Genomic DNA, 20,890 nt, shown 5'->3' with positions numbered 1-20,890 from the left:
TTTATCCAAACATCAGTTATCTGAGAGTGCAGTACAAGTTGAGTGCCCTTTCCTATATGCAAGCTGAAAGTCAGTAGTTAACTTGTATTTTTTTTCTATGAAATGTCTATGAAATGATTGGCTATATCAAAAGGTTGTGTTATAAATTAGCAATACAATTCAATTAACTATAGATTGAATGAAAAATTGTCTCATGTTATTGTTTCTTGTTGACTTGCCCATGTTGTCGTTTGTTGGCTCCACGCTGCTGGAAATTGATGTGGTTATTTTAACTGGGGGAGCTGCTGCTGTGTTGTCTGAGAGAATAGTGCTCCACCGTTTCCAGACTTGGCCTCCAGTAACTTTTATTTATTAAAAAAATGTACCCTCCTTTTTCTCACCAATTTCGTGGTATCCAATTGTTAATAGTTACTATCTTGTCTCATCGCTACAACTGCCGTACGGGCTCAGGAGAGACGAAGGTCGAAAGCCATGCATTCTCCGAAACACAACCCAACCAAGCCGCACTGCTTCTTAACACAGCGCGCATCCAACCCGGAAGCCAGCCGCACCAATGTGTCAGAGGAAACACTGTGCACCTGACGACCTGGTTAGTGTGCACTGCGCCCCAGTTCTGCTGCCAATGACTGGAACGAACTGCAAAAATCTCTGAAACTGGAAACACTTATCTCCCTCACTAGCTTTAAGCACCAGCTGTCAGAGTAGCTCACAGATTACTGCACCTGTACATAGCCCATCTATAATTTAGCCCAAACAACTACCTCTTCCCCTACTATATTTATTTATTTAGCTCCTTTGCACCCCATTATTTCTACTTTGCACATTCTTCCACTGCAAATCTACCATTCCAGTGTTTTACTTGCTATATTGTATTTACTCCCTTATCTCACCTCATTTGCTCACATCGTATATAGTCTTATTTTTCTACTGTATTATTGATTGTATGTTTGTTTTACTCCATGTGTAACTCTGTGTTGTTGTATGTGTCGAACTGCTTTGCTTTATCTTGGCTAGGTCGCAGTTGTAAATGAGAAGTTATTCTCAACTTGCCTACCTGGTTAAATAAAGGTGAAATAAATAAAACAAAAACTTCATGTTTCTCACTGAACCATACAAGTCCCGTAGAATGACGTTCAGCTGCGTTTGTTGTTTTCCCTTTTCCTGCACACCAGTCAGTGAAGCAGATAAGTGCCCGGTTTATAATTAGATTATTATCTAAATTATACACATTCAAAGAGCCAATTTGAGTGCAATCAATTACTTTAATTTCTCCTAAATTAAATACAATTTCAGCAAAATAATATGCTAGGATTGCAAATCTTACCTATTTCCAACTACAGGATTGATTTTTAGAGCAATCTGAGATGGTGGGTGTCATTGCTGCTGAAATGATTTGGAATGACTCTACAGCCAATGGGAACTTATATTACTTTGGAGCAAAGCCCTGCAACATTAGTGAATATATGGTCAATACAAGTGGATGTCACAGATCCACTAATACTTTCCGACACTGTAGTTGGATGAGTGATAACCTGGGTCATAATACAGGCATTAGTCACAGTTAGAAGCTTCCTCTTGAGAGGACAGCTAGATGATAACCAGTCTAAGTTCAGGTCACCAAGAAAATACATGTATTTGTTTACACTAAGAAACACCCTACTTTCAGACTCCTAATTAACCTTACAACTCTGTAGACTCTAGCCACTTCCATGCCAGTCAGAATAAATTACGTTTTTATTTCTGAACACTCAAAAGTTGATTTGTCCACTGACTGTAGGATAAGGGGAACATGGTGTGTTAAGAAAACTTGGTAGAGACTAGAGATCCTGACTGCCAATGTGTCCAGCCTGAGACATTTCATTAAGTTATCCTGACATTTACACCTCACCATTGTTACAGCCCCCAACACCGTTGCCCACCCGTCTCCCTTTATTGTTCATTTAATTGGGAGGTGGGGAAGCCTGCATTTTTGGTGACCATTCAAAACCAAAAGTCACTTTATGGCTATTAAAATATAAGCTGTGTTAGCTGTAAACCTAATTTATAATTACATTTATTTGCCCAGTAGGCTTGTGCAATCTTGGTGTTATGTATTAGTATAAAAATAAACACAACTGAACAACTTGCTATTTAGAGCATTTCCACAAAATACATGTCCTGGTTTTGGCTTCGAAGACAGTACAATTGTAGGCTATAACAAATATGCATTGTCATGCAGTGACAGAATGATAATTGAGATAAAAATAAAAAAATTTAAAAAAAAGTTGGATTAACTTTTTAGGCATACTGTCAAGGGATGACGCTGGAGAGGAGAAGCAAGTACAGGGAGTCAAACATTTAATAGAACGAGACAGAAACAAATTACAATCAATGCAGCAGCAGGGAACAGAGATGGGGAAATGACAAATATAGGAGAGTTAATAAACAGGTGATTGGATGAGTCCAGGTGAGTCCAATATCGCTGATGCGCGTAAATGATGGTGGCAGGATTGCGTAATGCAGGGCAGCCTGGCGCCCTTGAGCACCAGGGTGGAAGAGCGGGAGCAGGCATGACACATACTTCATCATCATCCTCTGCCTGCATCCCTAATCCGTACCTGTAGCCTACCTGCCTCTGGTATAATGAATTTCCACCTCTCACTCTATCAGTATTGCTTGTCCATCTTCCTCAATTAAAATGAGGAATTCTTACAGATCAATATTGCTGGCAAAACGTAATTAAATATTGCTAGGTTATTTAGCTATAGTGTGGTATATGTATATAATCACCAGAGAGTGCAACTACTGCGTAGGCAACAATAATATCAGACGCGAGACAAGCTGGCCTGGGGGAAATGCGCGAGCCGCCCACATTCAATATTCTCGGCATTGCCTTGTTGATACAATATATTTCAAAATTCTCACAGCCGCCTTGTTCGTTGATACAATATTACAATATTCTCAGAGCCACTTTGTTGATACAATGCTTCAATATTCGCAGAATGTTTCCATTTCCTGGCGAATAATGCAGCAGACAAATAAAAAAAATTATATTGAAGTGCACGAGACAATGTTGGTGGGAAGCACAGGAGACAACGACACTGTCACAGTACTTTCCACAAGGGTGGCTTCATATAGCCTATAGCAGGAGTTCGGCAACCTTTTCATAATGGAGTGCCAGTTTAAAATTGAAACTACCATTTCTAAAGATCTGCGTGCAAGTTAGGATTTTCATATATAGTGCACTCGGAAAGTATTCAGACCCCTTGACTTTTTCCATATTTTGTTACATTACAGTCTTATTCTAAATTGGATGACATTTTTTTTCTCATCAATCTACACACAGTACCCCATAATGACAAAGCGAATATAGGTTTTTAGAAATGTATTCAGATCCTTTGCTATAATACTCAACATTTAGCTCAGGTGCATCCGGTTTCCATTGATCATCCTTGAGATGTTTCTACAACTTGATAGGACAGGATTTAGAAAGGCACACACCTGTCTATAATGTCCCACAGTTGACAGTGCATGTCAGAGCAAAAACCAAGCCATGAGGTTGAAGGAATTGTCTGTAGAGCTCTGAGACAGGAGTGTGTTGAGGCACAGATCTGGGAAAGGGTACCAAAAAGTTTCTGCAGCATTGATGGTCCCCATCATTCTTAAATGGAAGAAGTTTGGAACCACCAAGACTCTTCCTAGAGCTGACCGCCCAGCAAAACTGAGCAATCGGGAGAGAAGGGCCTTGGTCAGGGAGGTGACCAAGAACATGATGGTCACTCTGACAGAGCTCTAGAGTTCCTCTGTGGAGATGGGAGAATCTTCCAGAAGGACAACCATCTCAGCAGCACCACCAAACAGGCCTTAAGAGTGGCCAGACGGAAGCCACTCCTCAGTGAAAACCACATGACAGCCCACTTGGAGTTTGCCAAAAGGCACAAAGACTCTCAAACCATGAGAAACAAGATTCTCAGGTCTGATGAAACCAAGATTGAATTATTTGGCCTGAATGCCAAGAGTGGAGGAAACCTGGCACTATCCCTACAGTGAAGCATGGTGTTTGCAGCGGCATGGACTGGGAGACTAGTCAGGATCGAATCTCTGAATGTCCTTGAACCCGATCTAAAATCTCTGGAGAGACCTGAAAATAGCTGTGCAGAGGACCTGCAGAGAAAGATGGGAGAAACCCCCCAAATACAGGTGTGCCAAGCTTGTAGCATCATACCCAAGAAGACACAAAGCTGTAATCACTGTCAAAGGTGCTTCAACAAAGTACTGAGTAAAGGGTCTGAATACTTATGTAAACTAGTCAGAGGCGCTGCCCATTCAGAACCACTCCACAGAGCTCCACTATTCCAACCTGTAGGTTACCGAGGCACTGTCCATTCAGCTGTGGTTTTAAAAAGGAATGTTTTGATGTTTCTTTTGTATTTCGTGATTTTCGTCATTCTTTGGTTGAGCTTGTTTGTCTTCATGTGTCCTTGTCGATTGTAGGCCTAAGTACGTCCTTTTATTTCAATGCGTGTGTAGCATTTATCTGGCATAGTTTGCATTCAAAGTCAGCTGTTTAATGCACCAGTAACTTTCACATTGACGTCGTCATTTGAAGTCATTCTTTTTGAGACAGTGTGTATTGTGCATCTTATATTTCAGTATTTCATGTTGCAATGTTTGCATCTTTCCACAAGTAGCCTAAATGTGTCAATTCATGATGAGGTTGAGTAGTTGTTTACATTGTACACGCAGTTCTACAGACGTTTAAACTTAATATTGCGGTGACAATTAATACTTGGGGTCATTTCTTGTTGGTGCTTTTGCTGTTCTCTAAACAGCATTTTTTGATTTTAACCCTCAGAATACTGAACTCTGGAAAATGTTTGTAACATTCCAAAGAAAAGTGTCTAGAACATTAATATAGAAAATTCAAATAAATATTTGTAATATTAAACAGTCTTATATCATTTAAAAGCTTAACTTCTTTGTAATCCAACTGCGTTGTCAGATTTCAAAAAGTCTTTATGGCAAAAGCATACCATGCGATTATCTGAGGACAGCACCACATATCTTTCAACCAGCACAGGCTTCACAAAATCACAAATAGCAATTGAATAAATCACTTACCTTTGAATATCTACCTCTGTTTGCAATCCCAAGGGTCCCAGCTACAACATGAATGGTTGTTTTGTTCAATAAAAATCCTTCTTTATATCCCCAAAAGTCTGTTTGATTTCAGTAATCCACTCGTTCAACATGCAAATAAAGGAGTCCAAAAAGCTACCGCTACAACTTTGTCACACGGAAAGTACTATGTTCAATAGGAAAGTAAAATTCGTAAGCGCGCACCTTCTCCCTCACGTGCCGAAAGACTGATTTGGTCCAGGTGCTCTCCTAACAAAAACTCCAAATACTTGTTTGTTTTTCAAAAAGAAGCCTGAAACCTTGAATAAAGACTGTTGACATGTAGTGGAAGCTGTAGGAATTGCAATTTGGGTGAGGGACATATGTTAAAGCAATAGGTTTCCATAATAAGAGCCTGGGAGCTGAAAAAATATGAATTCTGGTCGGATTTTCACCTGACATATATGTTCTGTTATACTCACAGACATTAGCTTAACAGTTTTGGAAACTTTAGAGTGTTTCCTATCCAATGCTGCTTCTGGGCCTGAGTAAACAGGCAGTGTACTTTGGGCACGTCAGTCAGGCGGAAATTCAGGATGTTGTCCCCTAGCTCTAAGAATGAAGGGAATGGTCTCTTGGACTCTTGACATGTATTGCAAATGTTTATCAGCACAGCGTTATGACAGCATTTTCTAAACTGCAGAGGGGGTTGTTGCTATTATTTTGTAGGTTTCCTATACCATAGTCAGTCTTGCACATCACTGGAACATTCCTAAAAAAATGTTAGGTAATGACCTAATGAGACTCTTATGGGAACGAACATTCTCGAAAGTAGTGGGAATGTTTTGTTGTTAGCTAGATAGGGTGCTCTGCCTGTGTGCTGCTGTTGTGGTCCACACACACCAAGGCAGGCTGAAAAGACTTGGCATGTGCCCGATCCTCAGAAATGTACACAACTGCACCTTTGAAAGCATCTTGACTGGCTGCAATACCGCTTGGTATGGCAACTGACCGTATGGCGTTATAGAGGGTAGTGCATACGGCCCAGTACATGACTGGGGCCGAGCTCCCTGCCATCCAGGACCTCTATTCCAGGCGGTGTCTGAGGAAGCCCCTAAAAATTGTCAGACTCCAGCCACCAAAGTCATCGACTGTTCTCTCTGCTACCACATGGTAAGTGGTACCGATGCATCAATTCTGGAACCAACAGGACCCAGAACAGCTTCTAACCCCAAGTCATCAGACTTTGACCCTCTTTGCACTAACTCTTTTGACTCATCACATGCTGCTGCTACTGTTTATATATAGCCAAGTTAGTTACTCTTTCTATATCTATTCCTTGTAGTATTTATATTTTTCAATCTTTTTCTCTCTTTGTTGTTCTTCCCAACAATGCACAGAATAAAAAAATAAAAAAAAAAAATAAAAATATATATATATACACACACACACACACAACGACTAAATACACAATGAGTAAGTAAGCATTTCACTGTTAGTCTACAAATACAATTGGATTTAATTTGTCTGTGATGTTCTTTGGAGGGTGTGCGGTGGGGACCACAGGTGGCCTTTCCGTGTCTTCCTCAGTATGAGTCTGTATGAGTTCCAGAGGGTCACAGTGAGCAGCAGTGTTACCGCTGATGAGGGGATGTGAGGGTGTGGTAGTGGGGATTGTGTTCTCTTAGAGTGTGGATGGTGGTATTTGTATTGAAGCAATTCTATGACTGACAACTTTCTGTAGCTTCTCCCTGATGTCAGCCACCGCTCTCATGATGCTCTCGACCGTTGCCACCTTATCCTACTTCAGAACTGTCCTCTCACCTCGAAGCTCATTCACTTCTACCTCCAATAGGGAGATAATCCTAAAAGCCTTGGACAGGTTGTCTGTCTGCTTGGGTGGCTTGGTTAGATATGAGGGTCTGGTGACTTATGGAATCAACTCATTTCTCATCAGGGTTTCCTACTGCTATGGCACATTATTGTGCCCTCTTTTCCACAGAGAAGGAGTCTAGTTTCTACAGTGTGTCTGATACTCCACTGTTGTGGAAATGTCAAAAATATTCCTATAAAATTCCATCACATATTTGTAACTGCTGTGAAAACATTGAAATAATATGATTTGCATTTACTAAGCTGCTAATTATTTCCATTTAACCATAGTGAATCACTCATATTTAACATATTTACCCATTCATACAGCTGGATATTTACTGACGCAAACCAGGTTACGAGGCCTCAAAGGCACAACAGCTGTATGGCTACAGATGCATTCACATTTCACCAGCAAGCCTCCAGTTTAGTCTTTGGTGCATTTTTCAAACACTGAGGTAATATTACCACAATATCACATCAATCCATATTCTATGATGTTTTCAAGTTGAAATTAGCATATGCTTAGCTATTTGATTTAGAATTTTAGGAGCCCTTTGGGTATTGTAATGGAGACGCTGTGAGTTGAGAAGCAGGTGCAGGTTAAACGTTTCTCAACTGTAGTGTTTGATATACCATCTTCTACCTCTGAGTTTCTACTTTTATCAAATGCAAAAAACACCATTTAAAATTTTGCGACAAGATTGAATCGAGCCGGTTGGTCACAAATAGCCTACTTACTAACCAAGACATCGGACAAAACCTGGTTTGCATACCCAGTGTTGAATTAGTTAGCATTTACTGGTAGATGAGTTGAGACATCTTTCCTACCCTACCGATGTTATTCTTCTGTGAGCGGCTCCATACCAAAACTATCATCTACCATTCCAGTGTTTATTTATTTTTTACTTGCTATATTGTATTTACTACGCCACCATGGCCTTTTTTGCCTTTACCTCCCTTATCTCACCTCATTTGCTCACATTGTATATATACGTTTTTCTACTCTATTATTGACTGTTGGTTTTACTCCATGTGTAACTCTGTTGTTGTACCTGTCGAACTGCTTTGCTTTATCTTGGCCAGGTCGCAATTGTAAATGAGAACTTGTTCTCAACTTGCCTACCTGGTTAAATAAAGGTGGGGGGAAAAAAAGAAAAAAACAAGAAAAAAAAACAATTGAGAGCTGCAAACTGCAGATGATATTCCGCTGAAACTAGGCTGGGTGCGGCACGCATGTGAATATATTTCACGTGCTTTGCGATTGTGTATGATCTCTGTATCGTACTACATAATTGCTAAGTCGTATACCTCCACTACTTTGATACGCATCAATACAGATTAATGCACACTGAAAAAAAACACTACACCACTGGCTCTTTGTGTTTTACCAAAAGTGCTGGTATTACGTTTGCTGTCCTTTCAGAATCATGAACCTGTCCCACCACTGTGCAAACATATCTGTAAAAGATATAAAGGCTGTTAAGATATTAATGTTTAAAAAGAAAAGAGTATATATTTGGCTTGGCGAAGCGGTTTTATGCACTGACTGAATGGAAGCTGACAATTATGAGTGTTTTACTCTACTGGTCTTGGCTGGTTACGGGAATACATTACTAGTGTCATGCCCTGATCTGTTTCACCTGTCCTTGTGCTCGTCTCCAACCCCCTCCAGGTGTAGCTGTGTTCTGTCTGTTTGTTGCCAGTTCATCTTGTTTGTTCAAGCTTACTAGTGGTTTTCCTGTCAGCGCCTATCGGTTCCCAGCCTCTCTGTGCTAGTCATCCCTGTTTTGACCTTTGCATGTCCTGACACTGTACCTCTCTGCCTGACCCTGTGTCTGCCTGCCGTCCTGTACCTTTGCTCCACCTCTGGATTACTGAACCCTGCCTGTCCCTGAGTCCGCCTGTACCTTTGCCTCACCCTGGATTTTCAACCCCTGCCTGCCTTGACCTGTTTTTGCCTGCCCCTGTTGCTACAATAAACAGTGTTACTTCGTCAGTCCGCATCTGGGTCTTTCCTTGATTCCCGATACTAGTCCTCACTGTGAGACAGAGTACAAATATATCCGACACCAAAGCAAGACCTAGACACTCAATATGTGGTCTCGAGACCTGAACTCCATTTCTGCTAACTGCCTACTTGTAGAAGAGGCTGGTGGGAGGAGCTACAGGGGGACAGGCTCATTGTATTAGCTGGAATGGAGTAAATGGAACTGTCTTATACATATCAAACATATGGAGACCACGTTTCATTAATTCCATTCCAGCCATTACAATGAGCCTGTCCTCCTATAGCTCCTCCCACCAGCCGCCTCTCCCTCCTAGCGATTTAGCTAGCATCTCCACAAAGCCAGGGCTTAACACCACAGCACCTCTGCGGAGCTTGACAACTCCATCCATCCATGAAACATCTAGGCTCCATCCACCCTTGCCTATCAGCTCCACACAGCCTTGGTTTAGAAATCCTATTTCTCTCCAGCCAGATCTGAGGTATAGGCTGTTACGAATCCCTTTCGGCCCGACAGTCTAGGGGGGGGATGGTAATGAGACCCGTAACATAACTCATGCAAATTATAATTGTGACAAAGTAAAAGTGAGAACGAAATAATCACGACAACTGAAATCTACCATCAAAGTCAAGGTTTATTTGTAAACACACGGTAATGGGGGGGAGCAGGAAAAGGGGCTGAGCTGGACCAAAGGAAAGAAACAATAAGTATTCAAAAACACCCCTAAGCTAGACTAGCCTACTTTAACAATAGCTAACTAACCAAAAATACAGTGGGTGGTCCACCCAGTTCTAACTAGTGTATTTAACAAAGTCTACCTACGGGTAGTGTATGCCCATGGACGACTTGTCTTGGTTTCCCCTTTTCCCACAAGCAAACAAACACCATAACCAAAAACAATACTCACAGGTGATGAAAAAGTGCTATGGAGGTGCTCAAACAAAAGAGGTTTAAGACACAACGCGAGAGTGAAACACAGAGACCTACAGACATGGCATTTACAGAGAGATTGAGCCCCTGAGCAAACAACTGATGGGGTTTTTAAACCAAGGGAAAGGAACTGTGATTGGGTAGGAAACAGGAGGAGGTGTGTCTTCTGATTGATGATTGATTGTTGACTGATTGGGGAGTGATGATTTTCACCTGTGAGGGGAGAAGGAGAGAAAACAACACAGGATACATATACACACAGACACAGGATACCTGTATCCGTAACAGGCTATTAGAGCATCTTATACTAACTCAATTAACCTGCAATTCAGTCGCTACTGTAGCTAGTTACCTCAGGTCACCAGTCCTTCAAAGAGCGGGAGAACAGGCTATTGCACATGGCTAGATTCCACATGCTAACCCCATCTCTCTCTCTGCCACGTAGACCTTTCAAGTGCTTCTGTACTGTCTGACGTGATTAGCTTAACACAGTAGCCGCTAAAACCCACCATTTCCCAGACGTCCAACTCAGCCCCATTATGGCTATACTGCTAATGCCTCAGCTCAGAGAAGACAACATTAACACTCGCTGAAGGGGGTGGCTGATAATTGTTCTCGTTTGTGGTGGGATATTCACACTGCCTCGCTCTCATCCCACTTTTTTGAGGACCGCCAGATAACTTATCTACGGATGTGTCAATTGGTCTTTCAGCAGGAAGTCAGCTTATTAAAGCAGCCTGCACATGCACCAGACCAAAGACTCAGGAAATGAGACCCGCTTTGACCTGACCTTCAGCTAATGTGCAGTCAAAAGGAAACACCTAGAGTTGGACTGGATTTGCATACACATATAGGTGGAGTAGAATTAAATGCGGGGAAAAGGGGGAGGGGATAAACAAAGACATTCAGCCATTTATAGATGTTAATGCACTGGTCATTTTAACATATTGCCAAAAATAATACAAGTTTGTATCAGTTCTGGTACACAAAGTTTGATTTGAACTCAATATTAAACATTTTATTTGTTTCTGTGTTAAAGACTTAATACATTTGCACATTTACATAATTCAACTTGCTGGTGGAGACCAGCTAGTAGGATCAGGACATAACTGAGGTAAACAGTAGGCTACAAAACTAAAATGAACATTACACAATGTGATCATAATGCCTACATAACCTATTATAACAGTCTGACAAAAACTTGACACTTATGACAACTGACATAACACTGTTCTGATGTATACGGTTATGCAATATCGAACAAAACTATAAATATTCACAATTCACACAGCAAAACAGTGTATGCATCTTGACATAAGTAGAGGCTACATATGCAAGTTATGCACGCATTCACCCTATGAGTGATCACAGAAAATCTCCGCCCAGATTGAGGTCAATGAACCACCATTCTCCTCTGACTACGGTCATCCTTAAAGTGTGAAATATGACAAGGGCACTGACTTCATGACTAGCAGGTAGGTGTTCTAGAGACGATGGAGGAAGAAGGAAGGTGAATTGGACAGATTTTGACAAACGTAAACAGTACAACAGATGTATGTACATAGTATATGTGATAGAATGAGACTGACATTGCCGACATAGTGGAACAGACATACTGTAAACTACACATTATATGTGGAAGGCAATTTCTATGAGAACTCTAGCAGGGCAGTGTTGTTAATAATACTGGTGTTGTTGCAGAATGACCAGACCAGACAATTATGTTTGATGTTTCGGGAGTGGACAGGAGCTGAGAAACTAACCATAAAAACACTGACTGTCACTATAGCGACAGGGATGATGGGCTGTCATCGGGGAAAGGAAAGAAGGGAAGGGTGGGACACGCACAAAACACACCTGTCTGACATAACAGCAGCAACTTAGCCGATAAATAGAGATGAACGCTTGATAAAGCAGCACACTGCGCATTTTAGATGCTTACATAATTTGTTTTCTTTTTTCGCTAGCTGAGACACTCGCGGTGTGGCGGCCTCAATTGATCATCAGCCCACAGCATGCCAAAGGGGGGAGAGAGAGGTCATCCTACCAGACAACACAGAATGGCTCAGAGACTCAAGTGCAGGAGAAAGACAAGCAGATGGGGAAGGGAGGAAGAGAGCGAGTGAGTGAGAGATAGATGAAGGTGAAGGACAAAGAGTGGAGGAAGATTGGTTGGCTGGGAGTTTGAGGAGCCTGGAGCGAACATGGGAACTATGATCAATTATATTGGAATTGCTTCGGTAATGTTATACAGGATGCATGTGTGCAGTAAAGCAGTAACTCAGTAAAGTACTTGATTGATTTGAGTTGAGTTGTATTGACAGAGGAAGGGGACTATTGATGGTTAAGATGGGCTAAGGTCACAGTGTTCAGAATGTGCTCAGGGAGAGACATCACACACGTGTTAAACAGTACTATTCCAATAGGCCCTGGTCCCATCCCAACCATACTCTAAAGGCTGCTACTGTCCACCCCATTTTTGGCACCACTATAGAGCATTATCATTTTATAATGTTCATATACGTACATGTCATACTATTTTTGCTACATTCAGTGCGTTGATCCCTGTAACCTCTCCCAGTAGTAAACAATATTAATAGAGCTACATGGTTGAACTACCTGACAATAATACAGTGTGGCGCTTAACATAGTAAATATCTATAATGCACTTTTTATTTTATTCTCCCCCTTTACAAAGAGATTGTGTTTTAGTTGTTCAAACACCCCCCCACACACACACACACACAGCAAATATAAAATAAACACTCACTCTATTCTATAACAGTTTCCAAGCATTTGAATGTCAACAGAAGCAATTATATATTTTTTCATTTCTTTTCACATTGGAAGATGCCTGTATGAACTATTTAGGCACTATTACAGAATGAAATGTGTCCTTTTAAACAGTGGTCTACTACAGGAAATCACCTGTAACCCTCAACAGGAAGTTACTCTGAGACAGGAAGTAACCGCTGAGATGTCCTGAGATGTCTGACAGCAGGGTCCTGTCTCAGTTCAGACAGTCTAGATGAGCAATGTCCCATTGTCTTGGTAACTGCTACATTGGAGAGTCACCTTCACATATTTTCTCCTTTTGAAAAACAATCATTCTCCCCTATGTCCATAGACATTTTCACACTTTGGAAATGGACGGAACTGCCATGGATTCCCATTCGTTCAGCGATATGTCAGTCAGACAGAAGATCAATTTGACCTATTGGATCGCTATTGGATCTAAAGCATGTCACTAGATCAGCTAAGGTTTGGGCCTCCCCAGGTCAAAGGTATTTATATATATAGAGAGAGAAGCAGAAGAAGAAATATAAAAATAAGAGAAATTAGGGAGAAGGGAGGCAGAATGGAAATGTGTCGTCAGGGAGCATTGAATGTTTCTACTGAACCCAATGTTTAGAAATGGCTAGAACTGTTTCTATTAGCATCATTAGCCGTGTTAATGTGTGTACCAAGAAGCAAAATAGCTGAACAGTGGAACGAGTTGCTGTGAAAAAAACGATGTCAGTCAGTGGACTCTTGAATGTCGCTTCTCCAACTCAGAAAACAGTCTAAGGTCACAAATCAAAATGACAAACGCATGCGCTAGTGATGACTTGTCCAAGAGTGTACTGCCGTGAGTGCTGATACCAATCTGTGTCACAGTCAACAATTCAATATTGGGCTTCTTCTCAGCAGCGTCAACCTTCAACTCCAGTCAAAATGGCCGTTACAAGTACCTTGCGCAGGTTCCTATCGCCATGGCAACGCCCACAGATACCGCTGCTCATCCAGTCTCTGTCAGACACAGATCTCTATGGCAGTAGCCATCACCTTGGTCTTCTCTCGAACCAGAGAAGAGTGGTGCTGGCCAGGAGACTCCTCCTGAGGGGACTGGGGGTCAGAGAGGACGCTCCTCTTCAGGGGCGCTGGGCGCAAGAGTGAGGTCGTTCCTGGGGGAGTGGAGGGCTCTGGGTGTCTGTGAGAGCGCATTGAGGAGGAGGTCAAAGAGGAGGTAGAGGTGCAGCCTGTAGGGCATACACCAGATGAACTGGACCTCTCGCCTCGCTTGGCTCGGCAGGAGGCACGGCGTCGGAATTCGCTGACCAGCTCGTACTTGACAAAGCAGAAGACGTCCTTCACGCCGCATCGCTTCTCAGGTTCGGCAGCTAGCAGCCGCTGGAACATGCGCAGGGCGTCGTCAGTGAAGCGGCGCCACTGGGATGGGTAGGCCGCCGTGGGACACCCCGCACGATGCCAGCGCCGGAACTCCTCATAGAATGCGTCAGTAGGCAGCGCTGCCTCCCAGGGGAAGTTACCGGTCAGCATGCAGAAGACAAGCACTCCGAACGCCCAGATGTCCAGACTGGTGGTCACCAGGAAGCCTTCGGCACGACTGGCACGGCACACCTCCGGCGCTGTGTACGGGATGGTGCCACTCACGCGCTTCACCCGGCAGCCCACTCTCCGCGTCATGCCGAAGTCAGCCAGCTTGACGCGTCGGCACTGGCGGTCGAAGAGGAGCACGTTTTCGGGCTTGACGTCACGGTGAACCAGGTTCTTGCTGTGCATGAAGTCCAGAGCCAGACCCAGCTGCTGCATACAGCGCTTCACCATCTCCTCCGGAAGACCCACCTACAGGGAGGAGAGGAGGAAGGAGTGAAGAAAGAGAAAAGGGTGTTAGTTTTAGATTTTACAGTAGGGGAGGAAAACGAAGTACAATAAATTAAATGAGAAAGAAATAGAAGAGTTGTAGAGGGACTTAAGTGGGACAACGAGGCTCTTGTTAAGCATCATATTGCACTCCTCTTTAACAACCTAGAATAAGAACCTTTGCGTCTGGGTACCAGTCCCTCCACTGAAATTAAACGGAGCTCTACAGTACACTAAATGAGTATGCAGCTCAAGTCTGAGCAAGGACAAGGCTCCAATCCCAGAACCAGTGTTTTGAAACATTGTGCTTGATTGGCTAGGGTATGGGAGAACAGTGATTGGTGTGGAGATAAGTATGATCCAGTACCTGGGGAGGAATGATGTCAAACAGGTCTCCAGCGGGGGCATACTCCTGTCCAAAGACGTAGCTATCCTCGGTCTCGAAGAGTACGTCCAAGACTTTGATGATAAATGGGCTGCAGCTCAGTGTTCCCGTCAGGCTGTACTCCCTCAGGAAGCTCTTCAGCTTCGTCTTGCTCTTGGTCACAAACTTCAGAGCCATTTTGGTGCCTGATATGTACACACAGTGATGGACAGAATTAATGAATTAATAATTGAATGTCCAATAGGGAAATTTGTTTGGCAACATTTCAGAAGATAGACAGGCAGACACATGCACGCACACAGAAGCAAGCACACGCTCACACACACGCCTGAGTTAATAACATTACAACTCACATACTGTATCAACATTCTGTATTGCAAAATTATTAAAGGTTTTTTTATTTTTTGTTTTTATTTCTGTTAGTGTTGGGATTTGTATTTGGAATTCAGTTTAGTTTCAATTCCTTTTTAGACCTGTTTCAGTTGTATAAAGTAATTATTATTTCATTTTTATATTATTACATTACAGTTTTAGTGTTAGAGACAGAAAGTACACGTGGGCCCGGCTAGGAGCCATTTGTGTTGTATAGTTTTTGTGTGTGTGTTTTTTCCAGGGGGCAGCAATACACATGGTGATAGATCAGGTCATAGGTTGGGTTAGGTTTAAAGGAGCCATCAGCAGTTGCTTCATACATTTTTACTTCAATTAATGATTGATTCTTGAATAATATAACTTATGAGCCTCATGAGCTTAGTTAAACTGTTATTCCCCATCAGAACCCAAAATATAAGCTTGTTTTACTTCATTGTTTATAAACAAAGTAAATGTAAACAAACATGGGAAAGCATTAAAGCATGGTTAAAACTATAATTTTGATATCATGGACGGTCAGTTCTTGTTTCCATATGCGCAGTCTATGAATTTGAAAGTGGTTACATTTCTCCAGAGCCATCCCTCAGCGTATGGAGGGGAAAATGCTTTGTTATTTTTCTACTGCTGATTGGCTCATTAAATGATCAAATAAATATCAATGTGACTAGGATTTAAAAGGAACAGTGCTGAAACTGGTACAAAAAAATATTGTGGAAGGAAACTCTCTCTCGCCCATATTTACACCAATCCAATGCTTTTTCACCTAGGACATATTCTTATAGGACATATAAGAAGAATCAAGTTAGAACCTAACGATTTTTTCAAGTGAGTGTGATGTCATCTCGGATATCCCAGACCTTGAAGTATTATAACCGGTCTTTCTAGAGAGACTAATGGTTATACAAACTAGACCTATTTGAGACATTGGCATCTCCTGGCAGCATTTACCTGTCAGATTCAGTAGCTTGAAAACCCCATTAGATTTTATCCCCAAAGCTTAGAAGAAAAACTAAAATGTTATTTTAGTTTGTTTTGGAGACAAAGATAATAGTTTCAGTATAGTTTCCGTTTTTCAAACTGGTTTGTTAATTATTTTATTTCAGTTGACTAAATATTTTTTTTCATGATTACTTTGTTTCAGTTTATTATTATAACCTTGCTGTACAGTATCAGATAAATATCTTAGGCAAGGCTAAACTTAACTGACACGTATTAAGTGAATTGAACTAAATATGCCTGTTCTATCTGATTCTGTGTATCTGATACGATTTGAATCTGTTATTTTTCCTGCAGTCTTAACAGCCAAAAAGCACATGGAATCGGATATTTCAAGCCACATTTCAAACCACCTTCATAGGTGGTTTAACGTCAGAAATCTGATTCCTGGCCATGTGACTGAATGGTCAAATCTGATTTATTTGCCCTCAAGTGGTTTTTCAGCTCTTATTTCGCATATCTTGACGTTTGCTAGCTACTCTGTTGATAGTTTGACAAGAACATGTGGTAGATAACTGACTTGTTAATTGTTTAAAAAACAACAAATTACTGAACGTGCTAGAAAGCTAAACAGCTACTTAGCTGCCTAGTTGACTGTTGTGGCTAGCCAAAAAGGACTTGTTTTGAAAGTTGGATCATCATCCTTTGTGGCTTTGAAAGTGTTCTTACCCTATGATTTTGAACATTCAAAGCAACTGGGAAACGTCCATTGGAGGCATTGTCACCTTAGCTTGCTGCATGAGCACCACCACCAATCAGCCTACACCACTGCACACATACCCGTCATTACTATGACAGCTATGGTAGCCTTCTCAGCAAATGACTGCGGTCTGAACACACACAAATCTGATTTGGTCCCTTGTAACTTGCTGTTTGGACATTCAGTAGTCCAAAATGGATTTGAAAAACAAAACTAATTTGAGCATTAAGGCCTTCACTTTTACCCAGTCTAATGCCCTCTTCAGCTTAATGGCATGTAACCTTGTAATTAACTTTCAACCTGAAGAGCCCTTTCATCCTGACATCTTACACTATGGTGACCTTTGACCTCACAATGCCTTGTCACTGTAGTGCCCTTTTTCATTGACCGTTGACTCTATGGAAACTTTTGCCACCAACAATGTCCCTTCACCACAGCCATGCCCTCTGACTCACCCTGTGTGCGGTGTGCCACAAGGTCCACCTTGCCATAGGTGCCCTTGCCCAGCTCGCGGATGTGCTCGTAGTGTTTTGCCACGTCTGCACCCGGCAGGGAGGTAATGGCCAGGGCCTGCATGTCCTCCACAGGCACTCCTCCACCACCGCAGTAGCCCACCTTGGAGTTGGGAGAGCCTCCACCACCCACCCTGCCCGGCCCCAACAGAGACAGGCTCACCTTGACGCTGTGGGGCAAACTAGGGACGGAACAGAACACAGACAGACAACATAAAATAATGTGTCTGAAACAAGAAAAACTGTGTTACGCTAAATACAGCAGGCTTATTGGCGATATCACAAATAAATGTGACAACTTGACCTTGAATGTCATTCAGTGTGTGTGGCCCAACGCTCTAAACACTAGGCTACCTGCAGTAATAAAGTCTCTGTATCAGCCTGAGAGAGAAACGGCCGGCTCTTGGCAATGTTCCTCAGGTGGTAGAAATATATTTTTGTCACTTTCCTAATATGTGATTTGAAATCTTGTTCAGAATCTAAAATAACACCTAGGTTTTTTTACCTGGTGTTTTATCTTTATTGCCTGTGAATTAAAATATGCGGCTTGATTCTCTCTCTGTGCTTTGGCTCCAACAATAAGTACCTCAGTCTTGTCTTGATTTAGCTGGATGAAGTTGTGAGCCATCAAAGTATTTAAATCACTAGTACAGTCTAATAATTGATCAGTGGAGCTAAAATCCTCTGGTGACACAGAAATGTAAAGTTGTATCGTCTGCGTAGCAGTGAAAATCAATGCTGTGCTTTCTGATAATGCTGCCAAGAGGGAACATATGTAAAAACTGAACAGTACCGGACCCAAAATCATACCTTGTGGAACGCCACATGTATTTTCTCTGAGTTATGGTCACCAAGGATGACAAACTCTTGACAGGTTAAATAGGTCCTAAACCAATTTAGAACAGGACCGGAGAGGCCAACCCAACTCTCCAGTCAGTCCAGAAGGACATAATGGTCAACAGTGTTGACTGCAGCACTTAAATCTGAGAGTACAAGGACAAAGAGCTGTTTGCTATCTGTGTTGGCTTTTAGATAATTTACCATGGTCTCTGTGCTGGGCACGAAAACCAGATTGGTATTTTTCAAAATTACAGTTGGCACTTTTTCCTGAATTTTGCTTAAGAATGTAAGCTTGGAGATTGGCCAAAAATTGCTAAAAGCTGAACAATCTAGATTACTTTTCTTCAGAAGGGGTTTCACCATCGCAGTTTAGTGCAGTGGGAAAAGTGTCTGTAAACAGGGATTGATTTTAACAACAGATTGCACTTCGTCAGATATGCAATTAAAAAAAGTTTTGAAGAGAGTGTTGGGGATAGGTTCGAGAAGGCAGGTAGAAGGCTTAAATTGTGATATAATTTTCCTGAGCATATCTGTGTCAACCAGGGAAAATAAATCCATAGTGCCTTTGCGTGGTAGGCTAGGGCACAAACTTCTCATCAGTTCTTGCTATTTAATGTTTTATTTCTTATTTCTTACTATTATTATTTTTATTGGTGCGCAACTGTTGTGAAAGTTGTATTGTCAATTTTGTTTTGTATTTAAATGCCACTTTAAATGTGAGAAACATCCAATCAACTTTGCGCTCAGTAATGAGGTCATTCACAAGGAAGGTTTTACTTATGATTGCTCTCACATTTAAAAGTGCCAAACGAGGGTGGTCTATGGTGATAGGTGGGATGGGCTGAGAGTGGCTGAGGGGTGAGATAAAAGCTTCCAGTACATATCCATGACCATACAATTGATAGCGTAGCAGGAGTGAAGGGATTACTTGAGATGTGCCCAAGTAAACATATTTGACTTGTTGCAGCTCTGGGCTAGCTTTTAGAAAGTTGGATGCTGATTCAATTTCCTGAACCCTGAAGAAATTGTTAAGACTTTTTAATAGCATAGACTGACCATTAGAAGACAGAGGCAGGGCTCATCACCATCCCAAAGTGAAGTTTCAACCGTTCCAAATTGAAGATGAACAATCCCAAATTAAAATACTTTGTTTCTTTTTATGTTTTGACATGCCAAAATGGGTCTACTCTAGAATCTGTCATTCACAGTGATTTAGAAGGCTAATAACAGTACTACTGAAATAGATATAAAGTTGAAGTCAGAAGTTTACATACACCTCAGCCAAATACATTTAAATTCAGATTTTCACATTTCCTGTAATTTAATCCTAGTAAAAAAAATCCCTGTTTTAGGTCAGTTAGGATCTTTATTTTAAGAATGTAAAATGTCAGAATAATATTAGAGTGAATGATTTATTTCAGCTTTTATTTCTTCATCACATTCCCAGTGGGTCAGACGTTTACATACACTCAATTAGTATTTTGTAGCATTGCCTTTAAATTGTTTAACTTGGGTCAAACATTTTGGGTAGCCTTCCACAAGCTTCCCACAATAAGTTTTGTGAAGTTTGGCCCATTCCTCCTGACAGAGCTGATGTAACGGTTTGTACGCCTCCTTGCTCGCACACGCTTTTTCAGTTCTGTCTACAAATTCTCTATAGGATTGAGGTCAGGGCTTTGTGATGGCCACTCCATTACCTTGACTTTGTTGTCCTTACGCCATTTTGCCACAACGTTGGAAGTATGCTTGGGGTCATTTGCGACCAAGCTTTAACTTCCTGACTATTGTCTTGTGTTGCTTCAATATATCCACATAATTTTCCTTTCTCATAAAGCCATCTATTTTGTGAAGTGCACCAGTCCCTCCTGCAGCAAAGCACCCGCACAACATGATGCTCCTACCTCCGTGCTTCACGGTTGGGATGGTGTCCTTCTGCTTGCAAGCCTCCCTCTTTTTCCTCCAAACATAACGATAGTCATTAAGGCCAAACAGTTATATATTATATAATGGCCAAACAGATCAGAGGACATTTCTCCAAAAAGTACAGTCTTTGACCCCATGACCCCATGTGCAATATTCACTGACAAAATAAAATAAACACTTGAGTAAATGAGGGATAAAAAAGTACATCAAAAGCAGGTGTTTCCACTAGAGGTCGACCAATTAATCGGAAAGGCCGTTTTCAAGTTATCATAACAAATCAGTAATCGGCATTATGGCCGATTACAATGCAATCGAGGAGACTGCATGGCAGGCTGACCACCTGTTATGCGAGTGTAGGCAGCAAGGAGCCATGGTAAGTAATGCTAGCTAGCATTAAACTTACCTTATAAAAAACAATCAATCTTAACATAATCACTAGTTAATTACACATTGTTGATGATATTACCAGTTTAATTAACTAGCTTGTCCTGGGTTGCATATAATCAATGCGGTGCCTGAAATTGTGTCACTTCTCTTGCTTTCAGTGTAAGCAGAGTCAGGGTATATGCAGCAGTTTGGGCCGCCTGGCTTGTTGTGAACTGTGTGAAGA

The 20,890-nt window shown here is 41.7% G+C and overlaps 1 protein-coding gene across 1 annotated transcript; it reads right to left on the bottom strand.

The window, feature by feature from the left end:
- Positions 1–9,592: 9,592 nt before the first annotated feature.
- LOC115144517 (serine/threonine-protein kinase SBK1-like) lies at positions 9,593–20,079 on the bottom strand. The gene is made up of 4 exons (XM_065002290.1): positions 20,075–20,079; positions 17,461–17,699; positions 14,920–15,122; positions 9,593–14,534 (listed from the first exon to the last, which is right to left on the bottom strand). The coding sequence occupies exons 1-4, from the start codon at positions 20,077–20,079 to the stop codon at positions 13,701–13,703; spliced, it is 1,281 nt and encodes a 426-aa protein (XP_064858362.1). The 3' UTR covers positions 9,593–13,700.
- Between the last annotated feature and the right edge of the window lie 811 nt (positions 20,080–20,890).

The sequence above is a fragment of the Oncorhynchus nerka genome, linkage group LG16, assembly GCF_034236695.1.
Source record: "Oncorhynchus nerka isolate Pitt River linkage group LG16, Oner_Uvic_2.0, whole genome shotgun sequence".
Classification (NCBI taxonomy): Eukaryota; Metazoa; Chordata; class Actinopteri; order Salmoniformes; family Salmonidae; genus Oncorhynchus; species Oncorhynchus nerka.
The sequence above is the reverse complement of the archived record's forward strand: the minus strand, read 5'-3'. Positions and strand labels throughout refer to the sequence as shown.